The 13654-nt window shown below is 34.9% G+C and overlaps 2 protein-coding genes across 4 annotated transcripts in view; one reads left to right on the top strand and one right to left on the bottom strand.

Annotated features, from left to right (window-relative positions):
- Nucleotides 1–7923, top strand: part of LOC109600937 (protein kinase C, brain isozyme) — a 45815-nt gene extending 37892 nt beyond the window's left edge. The window contains exons 3-14 of one of the 2 annotated variants that reach the window (XM_020017131.2): nt 51–133; nt 729–840; nt 2590–2718; nt 2988–3141; nt 3413–3641; nt 3702–3833; nt 4274–4447; nt 4505–4596; nt 4658–4859; nt 4909–5097; nt 5148–5288; nt 5340–7923. In XM_020017131.2, coding sequence (XP_019872690.1) covers nt 51–133; nt 729–840; nt 2590–2718; nt 2988–3141; nt 3413–3641; nt 3702–3833; nt 4274–4447; nt 4505–4596; nt 4658–4859; nt 4909–5097; nt 5148–5288; nt 5340–5492 — 1790 coding nt within the window. In that variant the 3' untranslated portion in view covers nt 5493–7923. Of the gene's footprint in view, nt 1–50; nt 134–728; nt 841–1690; nt 1804–2589; nt 2719–2987; nt 3142–3412; nt 3642–3701; nt 3834–4273; nt 4448–4504; nt 4597–4657; nt 4860–4908; nt 5098–5147; nt 5289–5339 lie in introns of those variants that run through there. The other variant, XM_049963028.1, reaches the window with a different exon arrangement.
- A 734-nt stretch (nt 7924–8657) lies between these two features.
- LOC109600938 (putative inorganic phosphate cotransporter) overlaps nt 8658–13654 on the bottom strand; it is a 31769-nt gene continuing 26772 nt past the window's right edge. For both annotated transcript variants that reach the window (XM_049963913.1, XM_020017132.2), the window contains exons 2-9: nt 12947–13140; nt 11909–12157; nt 11631–11718; nt 10639–10859; nt 10432–10581; nt 9396–9528; nt 9094–9335; nt 8658–9036 (exon numbers count right to left, since the gene is read on the bottom strand). In XM_049963913.1, coding sequence (XP_049819870.1) covers nt 8863–9036; nt 9094–9335; nt 9396–9528; nt 10432–10581; nt 10639–10859; nt 11631–11718; nt 11909–12157; nt 12947–13140 — 1451 coding nt within the window. In that variant the 3' untranslated portion in view covers nt 8658–8862. The remainder of the gene's footprint in view (nt 9037–9093; nt 9336–9395; nt 9529–10431; nt 10582–10638; nt 10860–11630; nt 11719–11908; nt 12158–12946; nt 13141–13654) is intronic.

The raw sequence follows: 13654 nt of genomic DNA, 5'->3' as shown, positions 1-13654 counted from the left end.
TGTGATATGTGAAAGTGGGTTTTAACATAAAATCGTTTCTTTTGTTTCAGTTTGCAGTTTCGTGGTGCATAAAAGGTGTCACGAGTATGTTACGTTCACGTGTCCCGGCGTCGACAAAGGAGCTGACTCAGATGTAAGTAGATAATTGCACACTGAAAGAACAAAACGGAACTTTTTACGGTCCAACTCGAAATTCACCCCTCGAATTTAATCAGAAACTTTCTGTGTCTTTTATTATTTCATCACAACACAACACGGTACACCAAAAGTCAAGGTTAACCGATAACCAATTAAAGATACTGTTTATCAAGACGATCTAAAATGTGCATAGTTTGCGACAAACTCGGGAATGCGCCGGAATTTCTCCGCCCGCCTTCTGGAACTGCGACAATGGGGAAGTAAGATGAGGTCTTAATTCCGAGAAACAACAATTTTACGAAAAGTTTCGGACGAAGTTTTCCCCACACACACACAGACACACACACAATAGGACCTAAATACACACTCCCGTCGTTTTCCCCCAAGTCCAAGCGGTGTTTAATCAGCAAACTTCGTCGCAAAACAAGTTTAAACACACTCGGAAACAGATTATGCAAAATACAAACTCAACTTTTTTTCCATCCTTTCGCATACAATCTTATCATAAATTTGTCGACACAAACTAACATCGTGTGTTTGTGTGTCTTGTTAACCGCTTTTTGTCTAGCTGAAATGATTTTGTTTTCTAGGACACGAGAACAAGACATAATTTTAAGGTGCACACATACTCATCTCCTACATTTTGTGACCATTGCGGCTCACTACTTTACGGGGTCATACACCAGGGAATGAAGTGTACAGGTAAACACGCTTCATCACCCCCTTTCGCTTTCGAAATTGCACGTGTACTCTTGGACATTCGGCATGCATGCATCCCCCTCGATTTATCACGCTTCGTTTTTAGTTTTTGGCTTGTGATAATTATATTTTAGTATCCTTAAAAATACGAATTAATTTAAAGTTAAACGAAGGAGTGTGTGCCATTTTTCACTTCGTCTAAAAATATGACGAGGTATTGTGACGCTAAACGTTAAATGAAAAACGATCATTTCAATTAAAGCTCAATTTAAAATCGTATTGGTTAATAATAAAGTGTTGATTGGAAATGTTAAAGGTCAAATTGTAAAATCACAACAAGTGATTGCGTTTTAGTCGATCGAGGGTAAAAAATGAAGCAGGTCAAACTTTTCGACACAATATGTGTCGCCGAATTGTTTACTAAAGTACTGAACTGTTGAACTTCGAGCAAATAAGGGATAAATTGTCTGGAAAGTTTTCGGGGTGTTCGGTAAACAATACGCCGCATCCGTCTTAACTTCCGCGACATAATCTCCTTGTAATGTGGCGAGTTTTCGGTTACCGTTACAGGAAATTTGCATCCAATAACTTAAGACATTAAGACGCCACATTTTTGTTCCAGTACTCCTGAAACTTCAGTTAATACTAGTTGATGATGACGATGATGAAAATTGGGCACACAACTCATAAAATACTATTGAGAGGACGAAAATTTTAGATGCTTTTAAGACGAAGAAGGGTGGATATATGTGTTATTAAAATGTGTAACTGCTGGATTAAAAAAAAAATTGATATCGTTTAGCTGTTAGTGTGGTTTTGTGCGATTAGACAGTTTTTGTACAACCCTGAATCGCAGGTCCAGTTATGTTACGATGGGACAAGTAAAGAACATGTCAACCAATCGAGCTGCGCCGCTTTCGAAAATGCCAATGCCCAACCAAAGTGCCCATGGAAAATCTTGAACAGGTATCAAAATTTTCGGAAACGACAAACATACGTTCATTCTTTCTCTGATTAGTCGAATATTTTGAAAATTTTTTTTTTTAATTTTTGTCGAGTTTTTAAGTCCACTCTTCTGCAATTTTAATGTTTTTACAGGTGAGTCTCTCAATATTATAAATATTTTGATGATGTGTTTGTTTGAGAAAATGAATCCAGGAATTTATTGAATTGTAGAACAGCTTTCTGAAACAAGCACCGAAATCACAGTAATAAATACACCATAAAAATAATCCTTAAAAACGAAAATGAGTTTTTGATTAGCCACAAAAGAGATGAGAACCTCTTCTTAAATTTTGTAATGATCTTGTAGAAGCTTGTGTATTATTAAGAACTCTCCATTTATTTAGAAGCTTGAGCTTTTCCTAGTAAGAGTCTAAAGGGCATGGAGAACATTGACTTATGAAAGCTGGTTGTGCTCAATATTTTTATACACATTTTGGCTTGTACATTGCTTCTCTTAATTCACATATATCCATGCCACCTTAAATATTAAATTAATTATAGTTAACACGACAGAAATTGCTTAAAGCTTTCACTAATCGACGCACAAAAGCTTTCATATACTCAAGTCTCTAATTTTTACCCTCACTTGCAAATGACTAAAACTCGATTTTTTTTTAAACTTAAATTCTTTAAGATCTACTACTTGGAAAATCTGTCCGTATCTTCCCATTTTCATCTTAAAGAATGCGACAAACGACCTGACACTAGTTAAGTTGGACAGTTAATTATAAAGCTGATGTGTTTCAGCATGTGACATGAATGTTCACAAACGATGTGAAGAAAGCGTTCCTAATTTATGCGGTTGTGATCACACTGAACGTAGGGGAAGAATCCAGTTGAAGATTAATTGTACAGGCAATAAACTCACCATTGAAGGTTTGTCTCGTTACAGTAATTGCACAGAAAAACAATGATGAATAATTCAACACAGCAACAGCTTGCAGTTGATCTATTGGCTACTTTCCAACTTGTAATTGAATAGAAACTGGTCATTAGAATTGAGTTTTTGAGGGCAATTAGCCGTTGGAAACGTAATTGAATAGTGGAATTAGCAGGTGACTGTGTCGGACAGTTGTTTTTCTTGCAAATGCACAATTCGTGTAATAGCCTTAATAACGAACTAAAATCAAGTTTAATTGTTGTAGTTAGACAAGGTCGGAATTTAATTCCCATGGACCCGAACGGTTTAAGCGACCCTTACGTAAAGCTCAAGTTAATTCCAGATTCGGACAACGTGAAAAGAAAAACAAAAACCATCAAGGCCTGTCTGAATCCCGTATGGAACGAAACAATAGTTTTGTACGTTACATTATAAACTTTCGCAAAAGTTCATATAAAACGACATTAAACTTTTTGGTCGAGGAGTTAGCGCAGCTGTTCCGAATTTACTTTGGAGCCAGTTTTGTAAATCGCGGCGAATTGTTTCGTTTAACCCATAACTTTTTTAATAAGCTGCCGCCTCCTCCGCCAAATTGGAAATAACGGATTTCACGTTCAGTATATCATTCAATATAAAACTTGTTTTGAAGCTACGTTGCCCTATTTTTCTAAAAAAAAATTATGATGACAGCGACCTGAAGCCAGAGGACAAAGATCGTCGATTGCTGATCGAGGTGTGGGATTGGGACAGAACATCCAGGAACGATTTCATGGGCTCCCTGTCGTTCGGCATTTCGGAAATCCTGAAGGCTCAAGCCGACGGTTGGTTCAAGTTGCTCACGCAGGAAGAGGGTGAATTTTACAACGTACCGGTGCCGGAGGAAGGGGTCGATTTGGTTGCCATTCGGTCTCAAGTCAGGGTAAATCCTGCTGGATTTGATACCATGTTTTTTTTTGGCTGACTATTTCAATCCTTACAGAAACCGTCGATTCCGAAGCCGAGTGTTACGGCAGCCAATAAAGATGTTCCGCATAATATGGGGAAGAAGGATATTATTAGGGCTAGTGATTTTAATTTCTTGATGGTTCTGGGTAAAGGTTCTTTCGGAAAGGTAAGACTTTCGTTGAATGTTAATTTATTCGGCACGAAACAATTTACAACGTTGCGTGTCTGGAAGATATTCTTTAGTTAATCGATCCAAAATCACTTCGTATAAATATATACTTTGACTTTTGCACGTCATTTTATTCCATTCATGGTTTAAGTGCAGAATGAAATACTATTATGTGTTTTTTAATAGATTTTATTTTAAACATTCATTCGAATTGAAACGAATCACAAACTGACAGACATAAAATGAAATCCTTTGATGTTATTTTTATGTAGTTTAATTTTTTCTCAGAAACGTATATTAGTTTTTTAATTCATTTGTATGTTTTATAAAACATGTCCCTGTGTATCTTGCTTCAAAGCGGAAACAGTTTAATTTACTCAGTTTATTAAATTACATCACAAAAAAACAAAACAATTAATTCACCTATTCGATTGTAGGTGATGTTAGCTGAAAGAAAAGGAACGGATGAGTTGTACGCCATAAAAATCCTGAAGAAGGATATAATAATCCAGGACGACGATGTAGAGTGCACTATGGTAGAAAAACGAGTTTTAGCTTTATCCAGTAAACCACCATTTTTGGTGCAATTACATTCCTGTTTCCAAACTATGGTACTATGTCTAAAAAAATGTAAAACACAATCAAATGATCCTCTTTTTTATTCACAGGATCGTTTGTATTTTGTAATGGAATACGTGAATGGTGGAGATTTGATGTTCCAAATACAACAGTGTGGTAAATTCAAGGAACCCGTCGCAGTGTAAGTTAATAAATTATAAAACTTAAAACTTCAATGTAAAATTAATATTACTCATTTACAGATTTTATTCGGCGGAAATAGCAATCGGATTGTTCTTCTTACATAGCAGGGGAATCGTGTACAGAGACTTAAAACTTGACAACGTACTTCTTGACCAGGACGGTCATATAAAGATCGCCGATTTTGGCATGTGCAAAGAAGGAATAACTGGCGACAAAACTACTAAAACATTCTGTGGTACTCCAGACTACATTGCTCCAGAGGTAAACATATATTCTATGTCAATTAACTGTAGTAATGAGTAAATTCCAGATTATTTTATACCAACCATATGGCAAATCAGTGGATTGGTGGGCTTATGGTGTTTTACTCTACGAAATGTTAATTGGTCAACCACCTTTCGACGGCGAAGACGAGGAGGAGCTTTTCGCAGCAATCACAGACCACAACGTCAGTTATCCCAAGGGATTGTCCAAGGAGGCAAAAGACGTCTGCAAAGGAGTAAGTCTTTGATCTATAAACCACCAGTTGGATTAACACGGTTGTTACAGTTGTTGACGAAGAACCCGAACAAAAGATTGGGCTGCAGCTCCCACGGCGAAGTTGATGTAAGAGGGCACGCCTTCTTCCGACGGATAGATTGGGATAAAATCGAAAACAGAGAGGTGCAACCTCCGTTCAAACCGAAAATTGTATGTCTACAATGTCACATTGGAACAAAACCTGACTTGTTAATGTTTCAGAAACATCGCAAGGACGTCAGTAACTTCGACAAACAATTTACGTCGGAGAAGACGGATTTGACGCCGACGGATAAGCTATTCATGATGAACCTGGATCAGACGGAATTCATGGGATTCTCGTTTCTCAATCCGGAATTCGTGCAACATGTGTAAACTGGTACTTAAGTATTCGAAAATTTTTAAAATTAATGTGTAATTCAGTCCTTTAATATAAGCACAATTTAAAAAAAAAGTGTGTATAAAAATGTTCGCTCGACTAAGAGAGTTTTACAGTTAAAGCCTTTCCAGTTGACCCAAACTGCATATCACAGTTTAACTGTAAAATTATCTGTTTAATAATAATTACGTATTAATATTATTAAAAATAATATCAAACATATCTTAACGAATACTCGTATGTAAGGTGTGTGTTATTTGTTACACGGAACGTTTTGGCCAGACTATAATTAATGGTCCAGTTTTTGAGATACGAAATACTTTTTCCTTTTTCTAAAAGTTCTATTTACTTTCTCTGTGTTCTTTGTGCTTGTTTTACCAACCATAGAAATAGCCTGTAGTACTAGCCCCCTGAAAACATCTATACGAACTCCTACAAGCTGTTAAAGTAAATGAACAATGAAGATTTATTGATGTTGATTAATTTAGAATAGGATACACTCTATAAAGAGTGTTCATTTAGAATTGCTACGCAAACATTCCATAACTGCAAGTGTGTTATTTTAATTGTTAATGATTAGTAGTAGCAATAACATTCCATAGATTTTAGAATTTTTATGCATCGGCTGAATTGCATGTTAATTTAATTGTATAGAATTGATCTCATTGCGTATTTCAATGTTCAACAGTTTACAACTCTTAGGTCCAAAATATTCCTTCCATATAACTTAAGACTTTGACAAATCAAAATGTTAAATCCAGTTCGATCAACTTTGTAATTTCAGATGAACCTAACAATTGCTGTAAATCTTTTTGATGTGCAACATTTGAATATGCAATGAGAAGCAATACAAAAAAGTTTAGATATTTGATATTGCCTCTACCTTTGACGACTGTTGCACTACAATTTTAATTGTAATCATAAGGTAGTTGTTCACGTATCTTTCTTACAGTTCTTCCAAAGTCATTCAATTGACGTGATTAATATGTGTTAACTTTATATGCATTTAAAATATTTAAAAGTAATTTGAACGCTCATTTCACATTACTCCAACAAGTACAATCGTCATACTCACATACACAGGAAAAACTACAGGTAAATTAATAACAAAATGGAACAGTTTGTTTTACTGCGTATTAAAGTAATGTAATGAGCGTGAACATTTTCCCCAAGTGAGTGATAAAATTTGATGTCAATCAACCAAATGACACTGTATTAATGTCGCATCAATCTTAAAGTCCACATAGATGTAAACATAGTATTTTGATACCTGTTATAGCTAGTAATTTAATTACAAAGTGCCAACAAATTATTTTGCATATTCACATTTATGAAATGTGAATATACAAATCTAAATTAATATAAAGATGCCGCGAGATTTTTTGGACACGTATAAATCGACATAAAAAAGCAAATCTGGTAACCAGTTATGATTTCAATGTAAATAACTATTAGTTACGCGACTGTGTCCATAAAGTTTTGCAACTGTAAGTTTAAGGCTTGTACAATCAAGTATTTCGTGAGAGAAATACTATTTTGAGATTGAGCGACTTTAATGATGACGTTCCTCCAAATACTCGTGTACTCTAGTACTCACTCATCTTGATGCATATTTTATATAGCTGTAGTTATATAAAAATAATAATGTATTAATAATGTAATATAGGTGTTTCGATTCATACTTCTAATAATAACTTTTCTATTTAAAACAAAGATAAACTATATTTTAATTTGTATTGTTTAGGGATCTATTTAAAATATCACACTTTTTATCTCAGTGATTATTTACTAGTATTATTTTTATATGTCCCTTTGATTATTCGAAAATCTTTGATATTTGACACAGGTATAGAATTATAAGGGCTCAATTGGTTCTACGTCTGTAAAAGTATGAAGAAAATTTTCATTTTAGGGACACATTTGCTTATCTGTGCTTATTTATGAGTATTATTGTAAATCCTTTAAACCTTTAATTTGTTATCGTCATAGTTTAAGATTGTTACTATAAATACGTTTATATTTTAATCGAATAAGTTCACGATATTACAATCCGCTGTTATTAAATAAAATACATCAGTTGTTAACGAATATATTCCGTAAATTGCACTTCAGTATTAATTATTTGAATAAACGAAGTAGATACTATAGATTATTTTTTACAGGACGATTTAAAAATTTACCAACAAACTGATATCAAAGAAAACTCTGACAAATCGAATAGAAAATACTGGAGTGGATTTATAATTTTAAGTGCATGCAACATTCTAGTCATTTTTCATAATTGCTATCTAGTCTCAATTAAACATTACATGGTCTAAGTGATCTTTTTGATATAATATGTTTTATTGTTAGCATCTGAATTGTATTATTCTTATTGTTGTAATCATATTGAATATACATGTATTGTACAATAAACTGTACACTATAATTAAAGTCATTTTTATTCAAGATAGTACCTAATTGGGTATATAAAATAAAGAACAAAAATTTGTATTTACAATAATTAACAACAATATTAATTAATTTTATAAAAATATGTAGGCACCTCTATCATTTATTTAATTTAATTGATACTTAATACTAGAGTGCTCCTTACATTAACTCCGGACAGATAATCTTTAACGTACTCATAATATAATTATCACCAAACTTGTTTGTTAGTCACTATATCGTTACGTCAGTGGTTTTTCGGTTTCTGTAGTTCTCTCCTCTTCTGTCAATTTATCCCGATAACAAGAACATATAGAACGTACAACCTTCACTTGGCAATGGTAACCTGCGATTAATTCAAAATTAATTATCGAATAAGGACAAAATTGAAAAGGAAACACTTTTGTCGTCTTTAACTATTTATCCAGCAGAGGTAGGAGTGAATAATCCGGCCAAGTTGGCCAGGCAATTAGTGATGGACATCTAAATTCCAGCATATTGATGTGAAGTATCTAGATGATTGACTTTGAAACCTGAGTAAAAACCGCCGTCGATACCGATTGTCTTCAACCATCTGGCACAGACTGTGGAGAAGGCGGCCACCAAGGTAACGGTCAGCCCATACTGATCTGTAGATTAAATTACAAATTCAAGTTTTTTGTAATATAACAAGTTGCCAAGACTCGGCAACGTGGTTATTGAACATAGGTGTATTAAATAAAAGACAAACATTTTGTAAAAATTTGTATTGATCATAATAATTTAAGAAAAAAACATACTTTTATAAAAATATGTACATACTTCTATCATTTATTTACTGTAAAAGATACTTAGTACTAGAATTCTATTTACATGTATATTAATTTCAGACAGGTAAACGACTGTCTTCACCGCACTCTAATATAATTATCACCAAACACTAACAAACAAGCTCAATCATGTTTGCGTGGTTACGATAGTGGGTTCTTCGGTTTCTCTAGCCTTCTCCTCTTCTGCCGGTTTGTCGAACGACTGCCTTTGTCCCGATGAGAAGAAAACGTAGAACGTACAACAAGCGGCGTACACACCCGCCGCCGTTATAAATACCACCCTCCACTTCGCAATTGTGGCCTGCAATTAATTCAGAATTAATAATCGTTTTCATGAAGTTTAAGATGAACCACTTACGCCGCCTTTAACTATGTATCCAGCATAGATGGGGGCCAAAAGTCCAGCCAAATTGGCCAGACAATTAGTGATTGACATCAGAATGCCAGCATATTGAGGAGAAATATCCAAATGGTTGACTTTGAAGCCTGAGTAAATACCACCGTTGAGACCAACTCCGATCGTCACCAGGGCGACGGTCAACCATCTGTCACAGCCTGTGAAGGAGGCGGCCACCAAAGCAATGGCCGGTCCATACTGACCTAGATATAAAATTACAAATTCAAGTTTTATGTAAGTCGCGGTGAGTTGCCAGAGCTTACCAATTCCGTTAATGATTTTTCTTACGATGGTGTGGGTAAAGTACGGTTTGGTTAACATCCAATCAGCAACGTGGCTAATGAATATTGAAAATAGCCACATAGCAAGATATGGTAAAGCAGATAAAAATCCATTCTGAAAAATTGAAAAAAAAATATTTTTCTAGAATCTTACATAAGTAATGCGTTTTATTTGATATCGTCATACTTTAATAATAACTATTATTCAGTCGAGTCATGTGCATAAATGATAACACAAACATGGCACCAGTACAACAATTAGTCTTAATTGTTTACTAATATAAACGTCTCGATTGCAAAAAGTTGCTGACAATGTGCTACAGTCAACAAACAATTATGAAATCTGAGAGGTGAATACACCTGATTATTTACATGCCGTTTTGAGGCTGCTAATAAAATAACATGGACGTGTTTGGAATTTCGCAATCCACACAAAACTTTATAGATACAATAAATTCCTATAAATCATTTATTACGATTCAGAAGTGTATTCAATGTCAAAGCATTCAAGATTTAAAAAATACGAAGAAATTAACACTATACAATTTTTATGACACTTATCAATATTGATTTAAGTTAAGCAAGCATGATTACAGTAGATAGACTATCAGCAACGGATTGGTTTACCTATAATTACTTAGTCCATTATGACTGTTAAATTGTTCTGATTGGTGCGGTCGCACAAATAAAATGCGATATCGATGTACGTGCATAAAATTCGAGGAATGTCAAAGGAATTTTTCTGATCCCTATCGCGGAACAAAATACTTAACCGGCGAAAAAAAGCCATCAAATTAACGTCGTATCACGGCGTTTATTAAAGTTCCGCGATATCCCGTATACATAACAATGATCTGTGTTGTCTTTCCTAAAAAACCTTGACCTCGATTGACGTCGACGATATACAAAATGTGCAAAGAATATGATAATAGAGCCAATTAAAACTGCCAAGTTAGTTTATTTTATTAACTGGACTATTTAATTGTGCCGATAAGATCGACATTAACGGTCAACTTACATCTTTAATACTGAAATGGAGGACTTGTTTCATGTACGTAGGCAATTCGGTCATCAAGGTTTCGTAGCCGTAATTGTGGCCCATGTGTGCTATCAGAATGGCCCAGAACGGCATCGACTTCAGAATTGCCATCCATGGAATCGGAGGAATCTACAATTGAAAACAATAGTCAAAATGAAAGTTTTTACAAATTAGCAAAATGGTTACGTTGTGTCCGATGATGGCACCCAAGGAGTTTTGGATGTATTTCCGTTCTTCCAGGGTGATTTTCTTGCAAGTCTGCGGATCTTCGTAGACCAAGAACAGGAAGGCGATGCACCAGACGGTACCGACGGCTCCGAAGACGTAAAAAATGGACGGCCAGCCTCCGGCGGAAATAGACAAGAGTCCACTCAGCGGCATCGATATGACGGTTCCGAATTGGGCACCTAAAATCAAATATAATATTTGTGATGATACAAGCTGAGGCTTTGGAAAATTTTTGTTTATAAACAAAGATTTTCCGTTCACAAATATTGTTTGCCCGTGATCTCGAATAACTGTTTGTATTCAATCAAAAGGAAAAATTTTATAGTAAATACGAATGTTTACGATTAATCAACAGCGTTGCAATCAATAAACTGTTGCGCAATGAATGTATCTTGAGCAATTGAGGTAAAATTCGAAACAGTAATTTGAACCCACACGACGTAAATCGGAGAGTAAGAAGATTTTGATTTTCTCGGAAATGTTTTATTGGCGACACAGTACCACACTTTCAGGTGGTTCGGAGCAGGTACCCAAAAATGTTTTATTGTGTCCATTTCCAAAAGGATATTTTAAATTCTTCAATCTGTAACTTGTTTTAACGATCGTTTTGTGGGTTTGAAACATTTACGTGTTTGAAGGAATTAAATTATCCTTTGGACAATGAGCAAGATTGAAAGTAAAATCAGAAATGTCTTGCGCTATTCTGATACATATCGTCTTGTAGTCACAGTACTTTTGAAAACTTTAAAACTTGCTCTGAGCTTCTATTAATATTATAATAAATCCATCCAGTAACTTTCAGTCATGTAAACCTTTCACAAAACCTCGCACGAAATAAAAGACTAAAATCTACAAAAATTTAGAACACATCCTACATACCAGTCCACAAAACAGTAATAGGAAACATTCTTATAATAGTATAAAATTTCGGAATTGCAGAAATATAATACCTGCATATACGAAAGCACCCAATCTGCTTCTCTCATTAGGGGGAATCCACTTAGCCAGAAGTGCGTGTGTACATGGGACAATAGGACCCTGACCAGAAAGGTACAATTGAAAACCTATACAAGGTACGAAAGTGAGAGAACCGCATCATTTTTGTCATCGGGGAAAAAAGTCAACCATAACATAACGACGGCCACCAAAAATAAAAAAATAACTCTGGGAAACGGTTGCGACAAAAACGTGGGCTCTCACTTTGTACTTGTCGCAGTCGAATACTCACCTCGCCAAGGCCCTGAATAAACCTGACGGCTACGAGCCAATAGATGCCCCACTGGGCCGCCACCGGCACCAAAAGGCCGAATACCGAGTTTATTAGCATACCAATGCCCAGGAAGTAGATGTTACCGTACTTCTTGGCCAGGATGCCGAATGGGATCTGGGTGATTACGTAGCCGTAGAAGAACGAGCTCAGCACGTAACCCTGCACGTCCGTGTCCCACACGAACTCGCCGTCTGGCTCGTTCTTATCCTGGAAATTAATGTTTCATAAATTTCAAGAGTTAATTTCAGTAAGTTGAATCAAGTCTAAAAGCGCTGCATCGATATTTTAATTTATCGGGGTCTTCAAAATAGAAAAGCTTGAATCCATTTGATAAATCATTGATAGAAATAATTAGAAGACATAAGTAGGATACAATGTTTTAAAATTATTTTGATAATTATTCAGGATAATCAATGTTTTGGAAATTACAAGAATTTAATTGAATTTCAGCATATTGATAAGAAGTATAGAGAAGCTGTTAATTTATTTTATTGGTGTCTTAAAAATTATCTACTTTTAGTCTCTGTGATACACCATTAACATAGATTAAATAAAAATATATTTCTTCTAAAATTTATTGGAATATTATTCAGGAAAATAAATATTTCTTAATTCTGAAGAGTTAAACCCAATTTCAGCATAATGGTTTCAAACTCAAATGCTGGGACGTTACTTTAATTTATTGGGGTCTTAAGAATAGATAAGGAAGAAGAGATTGTGTCTCTTTGATACATCATTAATAGAGATAATTGGAAGACTATGAACGACGCAATTGCATTATCTTTGATAATCTTTAATCTTTGAAGATTTAAATCTAAATAAATTTATGTCGTCCTCCGTCAGAGTTACTAACACTCTCAGCTAATTAAACTGTCCAATTAATATAATTAAAATTCACCCCTCTGTAACAAAACACTTTTCATCGCCCTTTTTTCCCGACTAAGATATCAATCAGCTAACTAGTCATCACCCAGCAAATCAATAAATCCAGCTTACAGTCGTTGTGGTGACAGCCCCGCACTCAAGATCGATGGGATCTGATTCACTGGAGTTGCCGCTGTGTTTCTCGTTGACCGCGGTATGATTGACCATCGCGACTATGGCGACCGACATGTTGGTTCGCATTATGTACGCATTGGCCATACCGAGGAACAACATGAATGTCACGAAGTGTCTGGCACCGAACAGTCCTGAAACAAGAAAAATAGTTTATTTATTTGGTGATCTCACACACTCATCGTGACTGCGAATTGAAGCGAGATGACAAAGGGATTATTGATTGTAATCAATTTGTAGGTCAATAAAGTTGGGTGTTATTAAATCGGTCTATTTTTGGGTCGCAAAATTAGCGTTAATTAAACTGTCCTTGCGTCGCTGTTTATTTGCAAGCAGGAAATCCGAAATGCAAAATCATCCTGTTCAGATGAAAAAATTATTGGTTTGGTGATCAGATCGGTGATAACACATTGATATTTATCGCCATTTTGTGTTTGTCATGGTTGTTTGAAGGAATAAAAAAGATACTTTGTTCAACCTAATTTTAAAATAAACAAAAGGATTTTGTTGTAAAGCCAGGATTTACACTTGTGTTATTTAATTTAGTTGAGGTTTTAATTAATTCTAATAATAGATTTTAATAAAAAGATATTTATTAACGTAAAAATTTGTCTCATACTAAATTTAATGATTTACACGTGATTTTAG

The sequence above is a fragment of the Aethina tumida genome, chromosome 2 (assembly GCF_024364675.1).
Source record: "Aethina tumida isolate Nest 87 chromosome 2, icAetTumi1.1, whole genome shotgun sequence".
NCBI lineage: Eukaryota > Metazoa > Arthropoda > Insecta > Coleoptera > Nitidulidae > Aethina > Aethina tumida.
This window is presented reverse-complemented; position numbering and strand designations above follow the sequence as displayed.